Genomic DNA, 15,343 nt, shown 5'->3' with positions numbered 1-15,343 from the left:
TGTAATATGTGTATTGTTTAAATGAGTAATATGGATGCGTTTATATGCTGAATAAAAGACAACATGGAATGAAAATATTTATATTTAAGAAGCATATTTTTAAACCATTCTAATGTGTTTCTCTTGGAACTGTTATAATTATTAATATTATCATATCATCATTTATCATTATAATCATCATTTAAACAATTATTGCATTTACAATGTGATAAATTTTATTTTCAAAAATACAAACAAAATTTGGTTCCATTTGGTTTTTACAATCACATACAAAATGCAACCAATGCAATTTAGACAAATAAGAATAAGACACAGAAAGGAGCCCCTGCACCCCTTCCCCACACACATATACTATGGACCAATCAGTGTGATAATCAGGTTGAGCTCTAGATCAGTGTGTTTTATCCAAGTTCCATGCTTTGATATACTGTAATCAGGATCTTTTGACTGCGACTTCATAACACATTCATAAGCTTTTTTTTTTTCTTAAAGTCTGCATCATCATCATCATCATCATCGTCGTCGTCAAATCATTTCTTGGATTCTAAAAACAAATGAACACGCACAAATTTAACATAAAAAAACTGCATTTACAAAAAACGCTATTAGCAGAACTATTAAATGTTACTCATCAATACAAACAGTTGACAAAATTAATATCTTCATGAATTTTTGAGGACAACAGCTCCCTCTAGAGTCAAACTTCGTTGTAAACTTGGGAGGTTGGTGAAAAAAGTTTAATATTGTGTAAATAAGTCAACTTTGTTCTAAAAAATAAACATTCTGAGATATTTGTTGTAACTTATATTGTAGAATCATATATATACATGTGATGTAATAGTTAAATCTAATAAACTAAAATTCCTAATACATTTAAATTATTTTCTGGAATTAGTAGTACAGTACTGTTAGTTCTGATTCTTTGATTTAGGGAAGGGGAGATGCATTGTTTGCTTAGTACATGTCATTGTCTATTTTAGTTCTTGTGTACTAATATTCTTTTTAAAAAGCAACGGGAGACAATAATGTATTTTGCCTTCAACAAATAGAAGGGAACAATTATCTAAAATTGTACTGTACATAGGTAGGCCTAAAAATGACCATCATTAAAAATAGTTTCAAGCCCAAGGTTATGTCTGGTCTTTAAACCTTATCCTATAAAACTGAATGAAGCTCCAGTCGATGCACATGTTTTCCTCTTAAAGTGTTAAACTTGCATATATTTTTCTTTGTGTAGAACAATAGATATATTCTTTCCTACCTCTTACACTACACCTTCAACAAAATGATGCTCCTTAGTAGTAAATTAATTTGGTTGTCTTCCATTCTACATTAGTATCGTCTCCTCAGTGTTAATCTCGGAAGATGTGTGCAATAGATATACCAGCACAAGACCATTCTTCAAAATAAATCGTCTCCATACCTGTTCCCTTTAAAGTTCAGCCACGACATTACTTGGTTAACTTCACAAATGTTTAGGCCTAATATTCCAGATGAATGTTCGTACCCAATAGCAAAATATCTCTATTAAGAAAGTGAGAGAGTATTTGTTATTTAGGTTTCTACAAGAGAAAAAGATTTTAACTTTTGTTTAAGTGAAAAGTGAAGCTGCTAGCAATTCTGAAAGGTATTTAAAAGAAGAAAGACTAAACGAAAACTTACCTGTTTGATGTTTGACCTTTATTTTACGAGGTAGGTGGAGTGGAACGATCAACTTAACGAAATAAAATACAGAATTAATTTCATTTTCAGACTTGAAAACGAACGGAGGAAAAGTAACAGAAACCCAGGCATAAAACTTGAGTAGGTGGGTTCGTCAAGTCCGAATTCAGTAAAAAATCATGAACAAATCTCTGCCTTGCAAGAGGTAGTTACTATAATGACCGGAAGTGTGATCTGAAGAGATGAGACTAGATTTAAATGACGCTCATAGATTTCCTGATTGGTAAAGATAGTTTGTTCCAGATTTTGGGTGCCGCAACAAGCAATGTTCTAAAACTCCAATTTTTGTGATGGTGTTTTTTTAGCAGGAGACAACCGGTTGACTACAAGGCACGAGATGGTTTATATGCCGGCAGAAGATTTGAGAGGTAAGTTGGAACTAGATTATGTAGTTAAGGACATTCTTGTAAATTATCCTTTGAGCTACCAGACCGGAAGCCAGTGTAATTTCTCAAGAATATGAGTGATGTGTTTTTTCTTCATCATATAAGCCTTGCGGCTACATTTTGTATACGTTGATGTTTGTTTATCTGTTTTTTGCTAATTTTATGCAGACAATTAAGTATTACCGTTGTCAAGTCTTGAAATGACATGTGCGTGGGCAAAAAGTTGTGCTTTCTAATATGGCCTAGTTTGCGTATTGCAAGGAGAACGGAGCTGCTTGAGATCTGAGTAATAATATTGATCCATTTGAAAGTAATCATTAAAATATGGCTTACAGGTTTCGCACGCAGACGGTGGCGGATACAACATTATAGCAGTAATTTCACTATTCCCTGATTATAGGTACTAACTCTGATGTGACTTAAGCGTGACCACGGTGAAAAAATCAATTGTGCTATTGGCTGGAGTGAAATCTGTCTCTTATACACATCTAGATGTGTATAAGAGACAGNNNTATTATATATTTATTTATATATTTATTTTTATATACTTATATGTATATATATATTTATATATATTTATATATATTCTGTATTATTATTTTATACTGTAATTATTTATATATTTGTTTGTATATTGATTTGCATATTTATTTATATATATTTATAACTTATTTATTATTTATGTATTTAGATATATTTATATGTTTATATATTTATTTATATAATTATTTTATTTTTTTATATATTTATTTATATATATATATATTTATATATATAATATGTTCATATATTTATTTATATATTTATACATATATATTCATTTGTATATTTATTTATATATTTATTTATATATATATATATGTTCATATATTTTTTATATATTTATATATATATATATTTATATATATTTATATATGTCAAACTCAAAGAGCTCAATCACCAAGCGCATAGAGGCTTTTTCGCATGATGCGCTCTACAAATCCAACTATTATTATTATTATTATTATTATTATTATTATTATTATTATTATTATTATTATTATTATTATATAAATATTTATATATTTATTTTTATGTTTTTGTATATTTATTTATATATTTATGTATTTATACATTTTATATATTTCTTTGTTTCTGTATTTAATTGTATATTTATTTATACTTCATATATATTTATTTGCATATTCATTTATATATTTATATGTTTATAAAATTATTTATATATTTATATTTTATTTAAAACATTTTTGTTTCATTAATTATCAGATACTTTGGTCTCCTATACTCATACAAGGGAGTAATATCCTAGGTATTATTATAGTGCTAAATATGTAATGGGGATAATAATATGGTGACTTACTTGTAGCATTCAGAACTTTGAAACACTAGTATGTATCTGATCGAAAACTTGCAATGGTGGCTTGCATGGGCGGATATTATTGATCATGGGGTGGGGAAGAAGCATGTTCTCCCTCCCACATTTTATGATGGATGGTACCCCACTTTTTGACCACAATATAATTTCATGTCAACAAAAATGCCTGAAAATTGTTGAAATGAATGCATTATGACCGGTAAGGGCGTTTGCAGCAGTGCCGTTAAAATGATTAGCTTACTGTAATAATTTTGTAAAATACGGTATGGTGTTCATGCCATGGACCAAATGTTATTAAAAGTTTCTGATAAAAACATCACGCGGAAGGCGTTGGAGCTTCATTTTGGCTATGGTGATAATTATGAGTAGGACTAATCTGTTGCACAGGCTTGGCTTGCGCATTGGCTCACATGACTAGCTGGCTCGCACTTTGTAACGACCCTGGGTAGGCCCGTATGGACATGTAGCTCTGACGATTAATGTCGTTAAAAACATACTTATTTTATATACGGTAGGCAATACAAATTTCTGAAAATATTTTGAGCCACTCCGTAATTTCTTTTCTTTTTCTTCCTTCTATCTTTACTTCACTGTTAAATGTCATACTTTTTGTATTTATGGTATTGTTTTTATCGTTACATATACATAACCAATATATTTTTTAATAAATTACATAATTCCACTACTATTATATATTACACATGAAAGTTTATGTAATGCCTAATTAACGATTTAAAATAAATAAATATTATTGTAGTATTGATACTATGTACACGTTTTAGTTATTGCTATTTATTCGTTAACGTTATTATATTTATATGTAACTTTAATGTATCATTTATGTATGAATTACTATGTTCAGGTCAAATTAATCTTACCTATTAAAATTGTATATTTAAATAATATAGTAATAGGCATAGCACCCAACTGTTTACAAAAACGTAATGCAATAATAGCAAATTGACTACTATTTTATATTTCCGGAAAATATTTCAGCCGCTCGAAACTCTTTTATTTTCTTATTCTTCCTTTATTCTTTCACAATTTTGCTTTTATTCATATTTTTCATAATTTTATACACACACATAGTCACTTGTTTAGGCCTGGGCTAGACCTCGGATATGCCTATTACTAGGCCTATATTATTTAAATATACAATTCAAAGAATAAAGGAAGAGGGAAGAAAAGGAAAGAGATTTGGAGTGCCTGATGTGTTGTGATGACAATTTGGTCAACTCCAAGCCGTAACATTTTATAAAGGTAAAGGTAGGAAAAGCGAGGAGAATAACCCATAACTTGCAGCGTCATTGTGCTGAATTGCGTATGGGCGTGGTCCGTGACTACCTAGCAGCCGTAAAGAGGCGCTTCTTGGTAGATACATGTTCACATCATTCCACAATGTGTATAAGAGACAGTCATTCCACAACGACAGGGGCTGAAATGAACCATAACATCGGGGTAACCCCCTACTCTTCCGAAAGATGCAATGGGTTCTTTAAAGTGCACACGAGCCAGATGTATACACTGGACCTCCAGTTTAAGTCCTCATCCGAGAAGACTTGGTTCTACCAACCGAACCATGGGCGAAGAGCGGCTGGAACCAGCGCCGATGTTAAAGGCTGTAGCTAGCGGCGCCCCTGCCTTACCGCTCGGCCACTCGACTTACAGTTGATTGTAATTTTACATTTATAGGCTTACCTTTAAATATTTTCAAAATTAGTCTTATCATATTTATTACTGAAAATTAAGGTTTTCCACAAATAAATTAAAAGTACATAGGCAATACAAAGATAAGCGCATGGTGGGTAGGCATATATGTTTAATTATATAAGCATCAATGTATATTAATTAAAAATAATTGAGAAAAAGTGGTCCGGCCATAGCCGGTGTGGTTCCCACGGCCCTAATAACTCGATTCAGTGGCGTATTTAGGGGATGAGTTGGAGAAGGTGGCGTAATACACTGAATACCGAAAATTTAAGGAAGTAGGCCTATGTTATGTCATTGCGTTATTTCAAGACACCATGAATGCACTGTATCATACTTAACTTAGGCCTATCATTTGGTATGTTGTGCCCGAGAAAGAGAAGATGGCAGCAGTCATTGGTTTTAATTTTGAGTTGTATATTCAGCGTTGCTTGTACTGAAATAATTCATCCTACAGATGTAGTCGTATTTGAGGGCCAGAATGCCTTCTTTGAGTATTCCTCACCGGTCCAGGCTTCTTCGTGGGCCTGGTACAGGACGCGGCATGTTGAAGCAGCGGCTTTGTTCAATGACGGAAAATACGTTATATTTGTTAACGGCATGCGTACGGCGAGTAATTTGACAGTCTTAAATGTGACTAGGGCTGACGATCAGACAAAATATCATTACGAACGAGATGGTTTATCTTCTAATTCGGCAACCCTTACGGTCATTACACCTCTTGATCCTACAGATGTAGTCGTATTTGAGGGCCAGAATGCCTTCTTTGAGTATTCCTCACCGGTCCAGGCTTCTTCATGGGCCTGGTACAGGACGCGGCATCGTGAAGCATCGCGTGTGTCAAATGACGGAAAATACGTTATATTTGTTAACGGCATGCGTACGGCGAGTAATTTGACAGTCTTAAATGTGACAAGGGCTGACGATCAGACAAAATATCATTGTGAACGAGATCATTTTTCTTCTATTTCGGCAAGCCTTACAGTCATTACACCTCTTGATACGGGTTATCCAAAATGTACTATTACTAACACTATAGATAACATACATGTTGGAGAAATTGTGGAGATCGTGTGCACTGCAATCGGTGGTATACCAAGACCATCTTTACATTGGTTAAAAAACAATAGCAAACTTAAGGAAACCGACGATTTTACCCCACTCAATAGTAGTGCTACTCACATAGACGTGATATCAATTTCATTGTCAAATGAGGATAATGGAGTCGAATTCAAATGTAAAGCTGATGGAATATCTGTAGTTGGAAACCAGTCTTGCTCTGTTGTGCCTTTAAGCATCCAACCTAATGTAAGTATAATCGTAAATAAAATGTCATATGATGCTGGAGACTCATTAAACATTACCTGTTCCGGTGAGGGTATTCCACTTATTTCGGAATATAACTGGTTTTTTAACAACAAGCACTTGACGTCATCTGAATCAATGTTTAATATTATTGAAAATGGTACGATTTTAGAGATTTTAGAACTTCAAACTGAACACTTAGATGCTGAAATAAGATGCAAAGTCAGTATACCATCTGGATTAAGTGCCAATAAAAGCATCACCCTTTCTTTCACCAGTCACGATGCAGCAACTGGTGACTTGATAATTTACATAGTAAGCGGATCTGTATTAGGCCTACTTATTTTACTAGGCCTACTTGTAGTTTGTATCAAAACGAAGAAAAATCAAGAAAAAAAGAGCAAAGTGAAGACATCATATTATGCCAATCACAACGTATCGTTGAACAAGGTTGAATTAATTGAAATGAATAACGACTTGTACAGCAATTGTGAGCCTCAACCAGAACATCCTGTGCCCATGCTCGGAAGTAAAAGTGTCGAAAATTCCATATATTCCGATGTGACAGACATCAAACAAAATTAAGGTTAAAGTCCCAAAGAAACATATTCAATGCAAAATAAAAGATATCGACAAGACAGAATACTATTGTCCACTAGGTCTATTTACGACCTTTATCCTGAACCAAAATGTAAGAATTTAAGGAAGTATAACCTTGATACACAATCAATTGATGGAATTGCTAATGCAAAACCAATAAATGAAAAGCTGAACCCAGATACACAATCTGTTGATAGAATAGCTGATTTTGGAGATCTATAAAACACTGACAATCAATTCATCAGTCTCTTGAAAAAATGTTTTGGAATCTTCTAAAAACGCACGTCCTCAAAACGATCGGAATCAGTTGATCTTATACAGAAAGAAACTTATAACCTCGTCAACTGAACATTTACCACAACTTTACACTAAGTCGGATAGAACATACAAGGAGGCGTCTGAAGCTAGACTATACCTACCACATGCCCTGGCAGCCATCAAATAGAAAGCAATAACCTTTCTTTCACAATGGGATTGTGGACGAGGGTTATTTTTGTTCATACATACTTTTCTATTTATACTTTTATAGTCAAAAGAGAGGATTGACAGTTAATTTTTTTCATATGTGCATTTTATATCTTTTTTTATGCTGAAAGTGGTGTGGTATGACGAGAAGAGTACAGTAGACGGTTGTGTAACGTTATGAAGTTTGTTAAGGTATTGTATTGATTGTGTGGATACTGAAAGTGGTGTGGTATGATGTAAAGATGTAGACGGTTATGCAATGTTATGAAGTGAGAAGCTGGTAGAAAAATTATGCAATGTTAGGTGGTAGGATGATGGGAGAGAAAAGGGAGTTAGTGGTGGTGGAACTGCACTGAGAGAAAGTCAGAAATGTTAGATGACTGTTTGTATGCCCCGTGTGGACTGAATGGAAATTGTAGTAGCACTGATAAAGTATGGGCCTGGTAAAGCATCCTGTGTGGATCATTATTATACAGGGAATATTATGCATACTACCAATGTGTGTGTCCCGCTACAAAAGTTATCCTGTGTGGATTAAGTTCATGGCTACCCTGTGTGGATCCGAAATAAATGTAGTACCTGTATCCTGTGTGAATCAAAAGAATGAGTGCAAAATCCTATGTGAATAACAAAAAATGAATATACTTAAATTTAGGGGCTGAATTTTGTATTGCAAGTAATCAGCCGATGCAAGCTTGATTTTGGTGTTGTGATGGCAATTTGGCCAACTCAAACACGTAATATTTTATAAGATAATAGTTATTTGTAAGTTTATATTTATAAACCTACCTCTAACTATTTTCAAAATTAGTCTTTATCTTTATTACTGATAATTAAGTTTTGCCAAAAAAAGTTAGAATGTACATTACAATACAAATACAGGCGCATGGTAGTTTTTTGTTTAAATATTTAAGTATCAGCATAATATTGATTAAGAATAATAGAATCGAGAAAAAAATGGTCCGGCCACAGCAGGTGCGGTTTCGACGGCCCTGATAACTCAATTCAGTGGTCTATCTAGGGGCTGTGTGCGTTTAGTACGCCACCCAAAAATACCCATTCCCCTTCACTTAATCATCAATCACCCCACACCCACATGCCCTTCGCTGTCCCCATCAGCCCCTCTCCATTTCAAGACTTCTCTGAGCTGTGCCAATGAATCTATTCTGTGATCTTCTGCCATGGTTGTACAATTAATATTTATTCATGTTTTAATGGCTTAGTAAAAAACTTGCAAACCTTCATCAAACCTTTCATTTTGAAAAGACACACAAAATACAGACTGGGTGCGTCATGCATTGAGTATGTATCATTGTGTAGGTCATACTTCTCATATGAATTAAATAGGCCTAAATGTACCGCATAAAATATAAACATTTCGCCTACAAGTACAACACGGCTGTATTTCCTTGTGAGACACTACTGTACTAAATACCGAAACGGTAAGGCAACCTGTTATGACATTGGGTTATTTTCAAGACACTATGATCATACTTTACTTATCATTTGGTCTGTAGTGCCTCAGCAAGAAAAGATGGCTGCAGTCATTGGTTCCGATTTTTAGTTGTACAGTATATTCAGCGTTTGTTGTAATGAATATATTGGTCATAGATGTATCCATATTTAAGGGACAGATTAGAGGAGATTTAATGGCGTAAAGGCTTGCAAAACTTCATTAAACCTTTCATTTTGAAAAACATGCACAGCATAAAGATTGAGTGCGTCATGCATGGTGTAATTCTCCAATGAATTAAATCATTGTACCGTATAAAATATAAACATTACGCCTACATGAACAACACAACTGTATTTCCTTGTAAGATGCTACTGTACTGAATACCGAAACGTTAAGACAGTACGTTATGATATTGGGTTAGTTCAAGACACCATGCACTGTATCATACTTAACTTAGGCCTATCATTTGGTCTGTTGTGCTCGAGAAAGAGAAGATGGCAGCAGTCATTGGTTTTGATTTTAAGTTGTATATTCAGCGTTGCTTGTACTGAAATAATTCATCCTACAGATGTAGTCGTATTTGAGGGCCAGAATGCCTTCTTTGAGTATTCGTCACCGGTCCAGGCTTCTTCATGGGCCTGGTACAGGATGCGGCATGGTGAAGCAGCGCGTCTGTTCAATAACGGAAAATACGTTATATTTGTTAACGGCATGCGTACGGCGAGTAATTTGACAGTCTTAAATGTGACATGGGCTGACGACCAGACACGATATTTTTTCGAACGAGGTTTTACATCTTCTTATTCGGCAACCCTTACAGTCATTACACCTCTTGATACAGATTATCCAAAATGTACCATTATTAACACTATGGATAACATACATGTTGGAGAAAATGTGGATATCGTGTGCATTGCAATCGGTGGTATACCAAGACCATCTTTACATTGGTTCAAAAACAATAGCAAACTTAAGGAAGCCGACGATTTTACGTCACAAGATAATAGTGTTACTTACCTGGACATCCTATCAATCTCACTGTCAAATGAGGATAATGGAGTCGAATTCAAATGTAAAGCTGATGGAATATCTGTAGTTGGAAACCAGTCTTGCTCTGTTGTGCCTTTAAACACCCAACCTAATGTAAGTATAATCGTAAATAAAATGTCATATGATGCTGGAAACTCAATAAACATTACCTGTTTAGGTGAGGGTATTCCACGTATTTCGGAATATAACTGGTTCTTTAACAATAAGCACGTGACGTCATCTCAATCAATGTTCAATATCATTGAAAATGGTACGATTTTAGAGATTTTAGAACTTCAAACTGAACACTTAAATGCTGAAATAAGATGCAAAGTCAGTATACCATCTGGATTAAGTGCCAATAAAAGCATCACTCTTTCTTTTACCAGCCACGATGAAGCAACTGGTGACTTGATAATTTACATAGTAAGCGGAGCTGTATTAGGCCTACTTATTTTACTAGGCCTATTTGTAGTTTGTATCAAAACGAAAATTAAGAGGAGTCAAGAAAAAAAGTGCAAAGTGACATCACATTATGCCAATCACAACGTATCGTTGAACCAGGCTGAATTTATTGAAATGAATAACGACTTGTACAGCAATAGTGAGCCTCAACCAAAACATCCTGCCAATGCACGGAAGTAAAAGTGTCGAAAATTTCATATATTCCGATGTAACAGACATCAAACAAAATTAAGTCTTAAGCCCCAAAGAAACATATTCAATGGAAAATAATAGATAGCGACCAGACAGAATATACCATTGACTACTAGATCTATTGACGACCTTTATTGGTCTATTGTAAAGACTAATATGTGTTTAAATTCAGTATTATAATGAGTAATGCTCCCATCATAGAGTTTCATGTTCCGATTGACGTCCGGGGACTGAATGTCCCGATTCTCTAGTAACGTATATATCAATGATGTTTGGACTTAATCGAGTTATTGCATCGCACATGGAATTGTTTATTTTGTTGGATACTAGATCTATTGACGACCTTTATCCTGAGCCAAAATGTAAGAATTTAAGGAAGTATAACCTTGATACACAATCAATTGATGGAATTGCTAATGCAAAACCAATAAATGAAAAGCAGAACCCAGATACACAATCTGTTGATGGAATAGCTGATTTTGGAGACCTGTAAAACACTGACAAAACACTGACAATCAATCATTGTATAGACAGTGTTAACAGTATGGTATTTTCATGATGTACATCTGGTGAAATTGGTGACAACTCATTTGATATGAGATAAAAAAAAATGCTAACAAAAAATGCTAACAAACATGTTATAATGAAAAGGAATATGTATAAGATGTGATTTCATAACCTCCAAGATGCATGATACCTCACAAATCTATACTGATATTGAAATTTCATTTAAAGTAAACCACAACTTTAACTTACTTTGCTACGTTTCAGTATACATAAATAGAAACCAAATAAAGATATTTGAACCATACAAATCTAAAAAAGAAAAAGAATATTAGGCCTATATCTAAATAAAAGTGGCGATGATCACTAAGAGTCGAAATTTATGCTTTTAATATATAAAATTCTATTTCATTATTACACCATTCCAGAGAACAAGGTTTTTGCAATTTTTTAAATAAAATTTTATTTCAATGTTTTTATGCATAGTGTTAACTTAAGTGAACAATCCTTGTGTTTTGCAATGGTTATTACGAGATATATATCTCTCAGGATTCTCCTGTTGGTTTTCTCATATTTGGATTAGTTAAACTAGCTTTATAGTAACTAAATGAACAAGTGTTGTATTGCCCATATGATATGTTTTTACATTAGGTACAGTGACGACAACGAAGAAAACAAAAATATAAGGTGAATACAATATACAAAATATTAAACCAAGATTTATATATGCCTTATGATATATATTTTATATGTATAGTGCGAACTATCTTAGGCCATGGAGGTATAACAATTTTATACCTCCATGCTTAGAAACACTTCTTGTGTGGGTGCTATAATCGTTCATATTGGATGTTTTACAGGATTCGTTACACCAGGAAACAGTTTACACTTTTGAGGTTTTGTTTGCATTGACTCTTGATTTCAGACGGAACGCAGAATACAATTAATAATATTGTCGTTTGACTTGGGGGTATTTTTGATGAGGTTTAGGTCTGATAATAATCTAAAGTATTATTCGGTCAGTGAGCACGTACGTTATGGCTACACCACAGACAATACTGGTATATGTTCGTCAGAATGTTTACATTGTGCAACAAACATTTAAGTAGGGTAAATGTTAAGCAGTGGTGGCCGCAGCCCCACTTCCCCCTCCCCCCGGAGGGGGAGCATAACCCACCGTCGGGGAAGACGATTAAATTTGTCGGGGAATAAACAAATAAAATAAATAAATAAATAAATAATTAAATAAGTTCCGGGAAATTCAGCAGTTATGGTAAAGACCAATTTGGGTTGAAATTTAGTATTATAATTAGTAATGCTTCCATCATAGAGCTTCATATTCCGATTGACCCCGGGGACTGAATGTCCCGATTCTGTAGTAACGTATATATCATCGACATGTTTGGATTTAATCTAATTATTTGCATCGCACATGGAATTGTTTATTTTGTTGGGTACCATACCCCTTTACAAACATGGATATACTCCACCATCCTTCGTCCGACGCTACATCCAATCAATATTATTGTGATTAGCATTCCTTGGTTTTGTGGTCTAGAAGTATAATTTTGACAATAATGCACTTTACCACTTCTGAAGTGGTAAAGTTAGTTGAGATATGAATTCATCCTACAAATTTTTAAAATATGACTTCTGCTGATAGGCCTACACAATAATAGCAGCTGACAATCATGGTTGATAAAATGGCTCCTCTGAAGGAGGAAAGCACATCAATACTTTAAAAATGAATATCTTTTACTTTAGGGGCTTACTTAAATTTGTATTGCAAGTAATCAGCCGATGCCGGCTTGACACGAATACTTTTGTGTTATGATGGCAATTTGGCTTTAATTAAACTCCAATTCGTAACATTTTATAATAATAGTTAATTGGAATTTTATATTTATAAGCCTACATCTAAATATTCTAAATATTTTCAAAAGTAGTCCTTATCTTTATTACAGATAATTAAGGTTTGCCAAACAAAAGTTAAAATGTACATAGGCAATACAAAAACAAGCGCATGGTGGATTTTTGTTTAAATATATCAGTATCAGTATATATTAATTTAAAATAATAGATTCGAGAAAAAGTGGTCCGGCCACAGCCCTGATAACTCGATTCAGTGGTGTATCCAGGGGCTGTGTGGGTGGAGCACGCCACTCAAAAATACTCGCCTCTCCTCCCCCTCAAGTAGTTCAAAGTCACCTACAATTACCTTATTTTGCGAGTTAGAGCCCTTCACCTAATCATCCAGCACCCCACCCCCATATAATACCAAATTTCATCCCATCAGTCCCTCCCGATTTCAAGACTCCTCCGAGCTGTGTCACTCACTCTCTTCTGTGATCCTCTGCCATGGTTGTACAGTTAATATTTATTTATGTTTTAATGGCTTAGTAAAAGGCTTGCAAAACTTCATCAAAAATTTCATTTTGAAAAGACACAAAATACAGACTGAGTGCGTCATGCATTGAGTATGTATCATTGTGTAGGACCTACTTCTCAAATAAATTAAATCATTGTACCATATAAAATATAAACATTTCCCCTACAAGAACAACACGACTATACATGTATTTCCTTGTAAGACGCTACTGTACCGAATACCGAAACGGTAAGGCAGTATGTTATATTATTTCATTTCATTTCCTTTCATTTATTTGGTCCAAAAAAAACATTAAAATTGACAAACGAAAGAAAACAGAGAGCAAAAATAAATAAATAAATAAATTTAAAAAAAATAAACCACTCATTAGGCTGGACTGGATTGCCAAAAAGTGAACTGAGTCACTGTCTAGCGGCCAATGCCAATGAGAACATAGATTATATTAGCATAAAATATTCAAGTAAAATAGTCCAATCATTAAAATTTAAATTTAAAAATATATGTACAGAATCATCAGTGAAATCGGTTAAAATGTAATAAAATTAGAAAAAGGGGAATAGCAGCAAAAAACAAAAGTTAAAAAGTTCGGTTTACAATGGTAAAATTAGGGACAAAAAAATATTATTGCTTAGCATATTGGGTTATTTTAAGACACCATGCACTTACTATCATACTTAACTTATCATTTCGTCTGTTGTGTCTCAGCAAGAAAAGATGGCTGCAGTCATTGGTTCTGATTTTTAGTTGTATATCCAGCGTTGGTTGTAATGAATATATTGGTCCTATAGATGTATCCGTATTTGAGGGACAGATTAGAGGAGATTTAATTGCTTAGTAAAAGGCTTGCAAAACTTCATTATACCTCATTTTGAAAAAAAAAACCGCACAGAATACAGATTGAGTGCGTCAAGCATGGTGTAATTCACCAATGAATTAAACCATTGTACCGTATAAACATTAATCCTACATGAACAACACAACTAAATTTCCTTGTAAGACACTACTGTACTAAATACCGAAACGTTAAAGCAGTACTGTATGTTTTTGGTTATTTCAAGACACCATACACTTTATCATCAGAGGCTACAACTTATCATTTGGTCTGTTGTGTCTCAGCAAGAAAAGATGGCTGCAAATGTTCTAATTTTAAGTTGTATATTCAGCGTTGGTTGTACTGAACGTATTGATCCTACAGATGTAGCCGTATTTGAGGGCCAGAATGCCTTCTTTGAGTATTCCCCACTGGCCCAGGCTACTTCATGGAAATGGTATATGAAGACGCATGATGGAGCAGCGCCTGTGCCCAATGACGGAAGACACGGCGAGTAATTTGACAGTCTTAAATGTAACAAGGGCTGACGATCAGACAAAATATCATTGCGAGCGAGATCATACCAGGGTTGCCATTTGGCCTTTTTGACGGCCAGATTCCTCAAATCTGGCCGTATAAAAATTTGCCTGGCCGTAATGTTTGAAAAGTCAAGGCCAAACTATATTTGGCCGAATTTGGCCGAATTTTTGAATTTACATTTTTTTTTCAATACAGGCCTAATATAACAGACTCGTTTTGGATGTGTTGTTTTTGTTAGCTTAAATTCTATATTTGATTCTAATCACAGTGGCGGGTTCAGGGGGTGGGGGTTCGTTCCCCACCCCCCTCTGTGAAGAAACGTAACAAAACACTATGGGTCCTGGCTTACAAAATTCATGCTAACTAGGCGCGGATCCAGACCTTCGCCCACTTCGCC

General features: G+C 34.3%; 1 protein-coding gene across 1 annotated transcript; it reads left to right on the top strand.

Moving 5' to 3' along the window:
* Positions 1 to 2,059: 2,059 nt before the first annotated feature.
* LOC117101516 (neural cell adhesion molecule 2-like) lies at positions 2,060 to 7,355 on the top strand. Its single transcript, XM_033241494.1, has 2 exons — positions 2,060 to 2,090; positions 5,648 to 7,355. Exons 1-2 carry the CDS (start codon positions 2,060 to 2,062, stop codon positions 7,078 to 7,080), a joined length of 1,464 nt encoding a protein of 487 aa, XP_033097385.1. The 3' UTR covers positions 7,081 to 7,355.
* The last annotated feature ends 7,988 nt before the right edge of the window (positions 7,356 to 15,343 follow it).

The sequence above is a fragment of the Anneissia japonica genome, unplaced genomic scaffold (genome assembly GCF_011630105.1).
Source record: "Anneissia japonica isolate Jap-2015-1 unplaced genomic scaffold, ASM1163010v1 scaffold287998_len430063_cov162, whole genome shotgun sequence".
In the NCBI taxonomy this organism is placed as follows: domain Eukaryota; kingdom Metazoa; phylum Echinodermata; class Crinoidea; order Comatulida; family Comatulidae; genus Anneissia; species Anneissia japonica.
The sequence above is the reverse complement of the archived record's forward strand: the minus strand, read 5'-3'. Positions and strand labels throughout refer to the sequence as shown.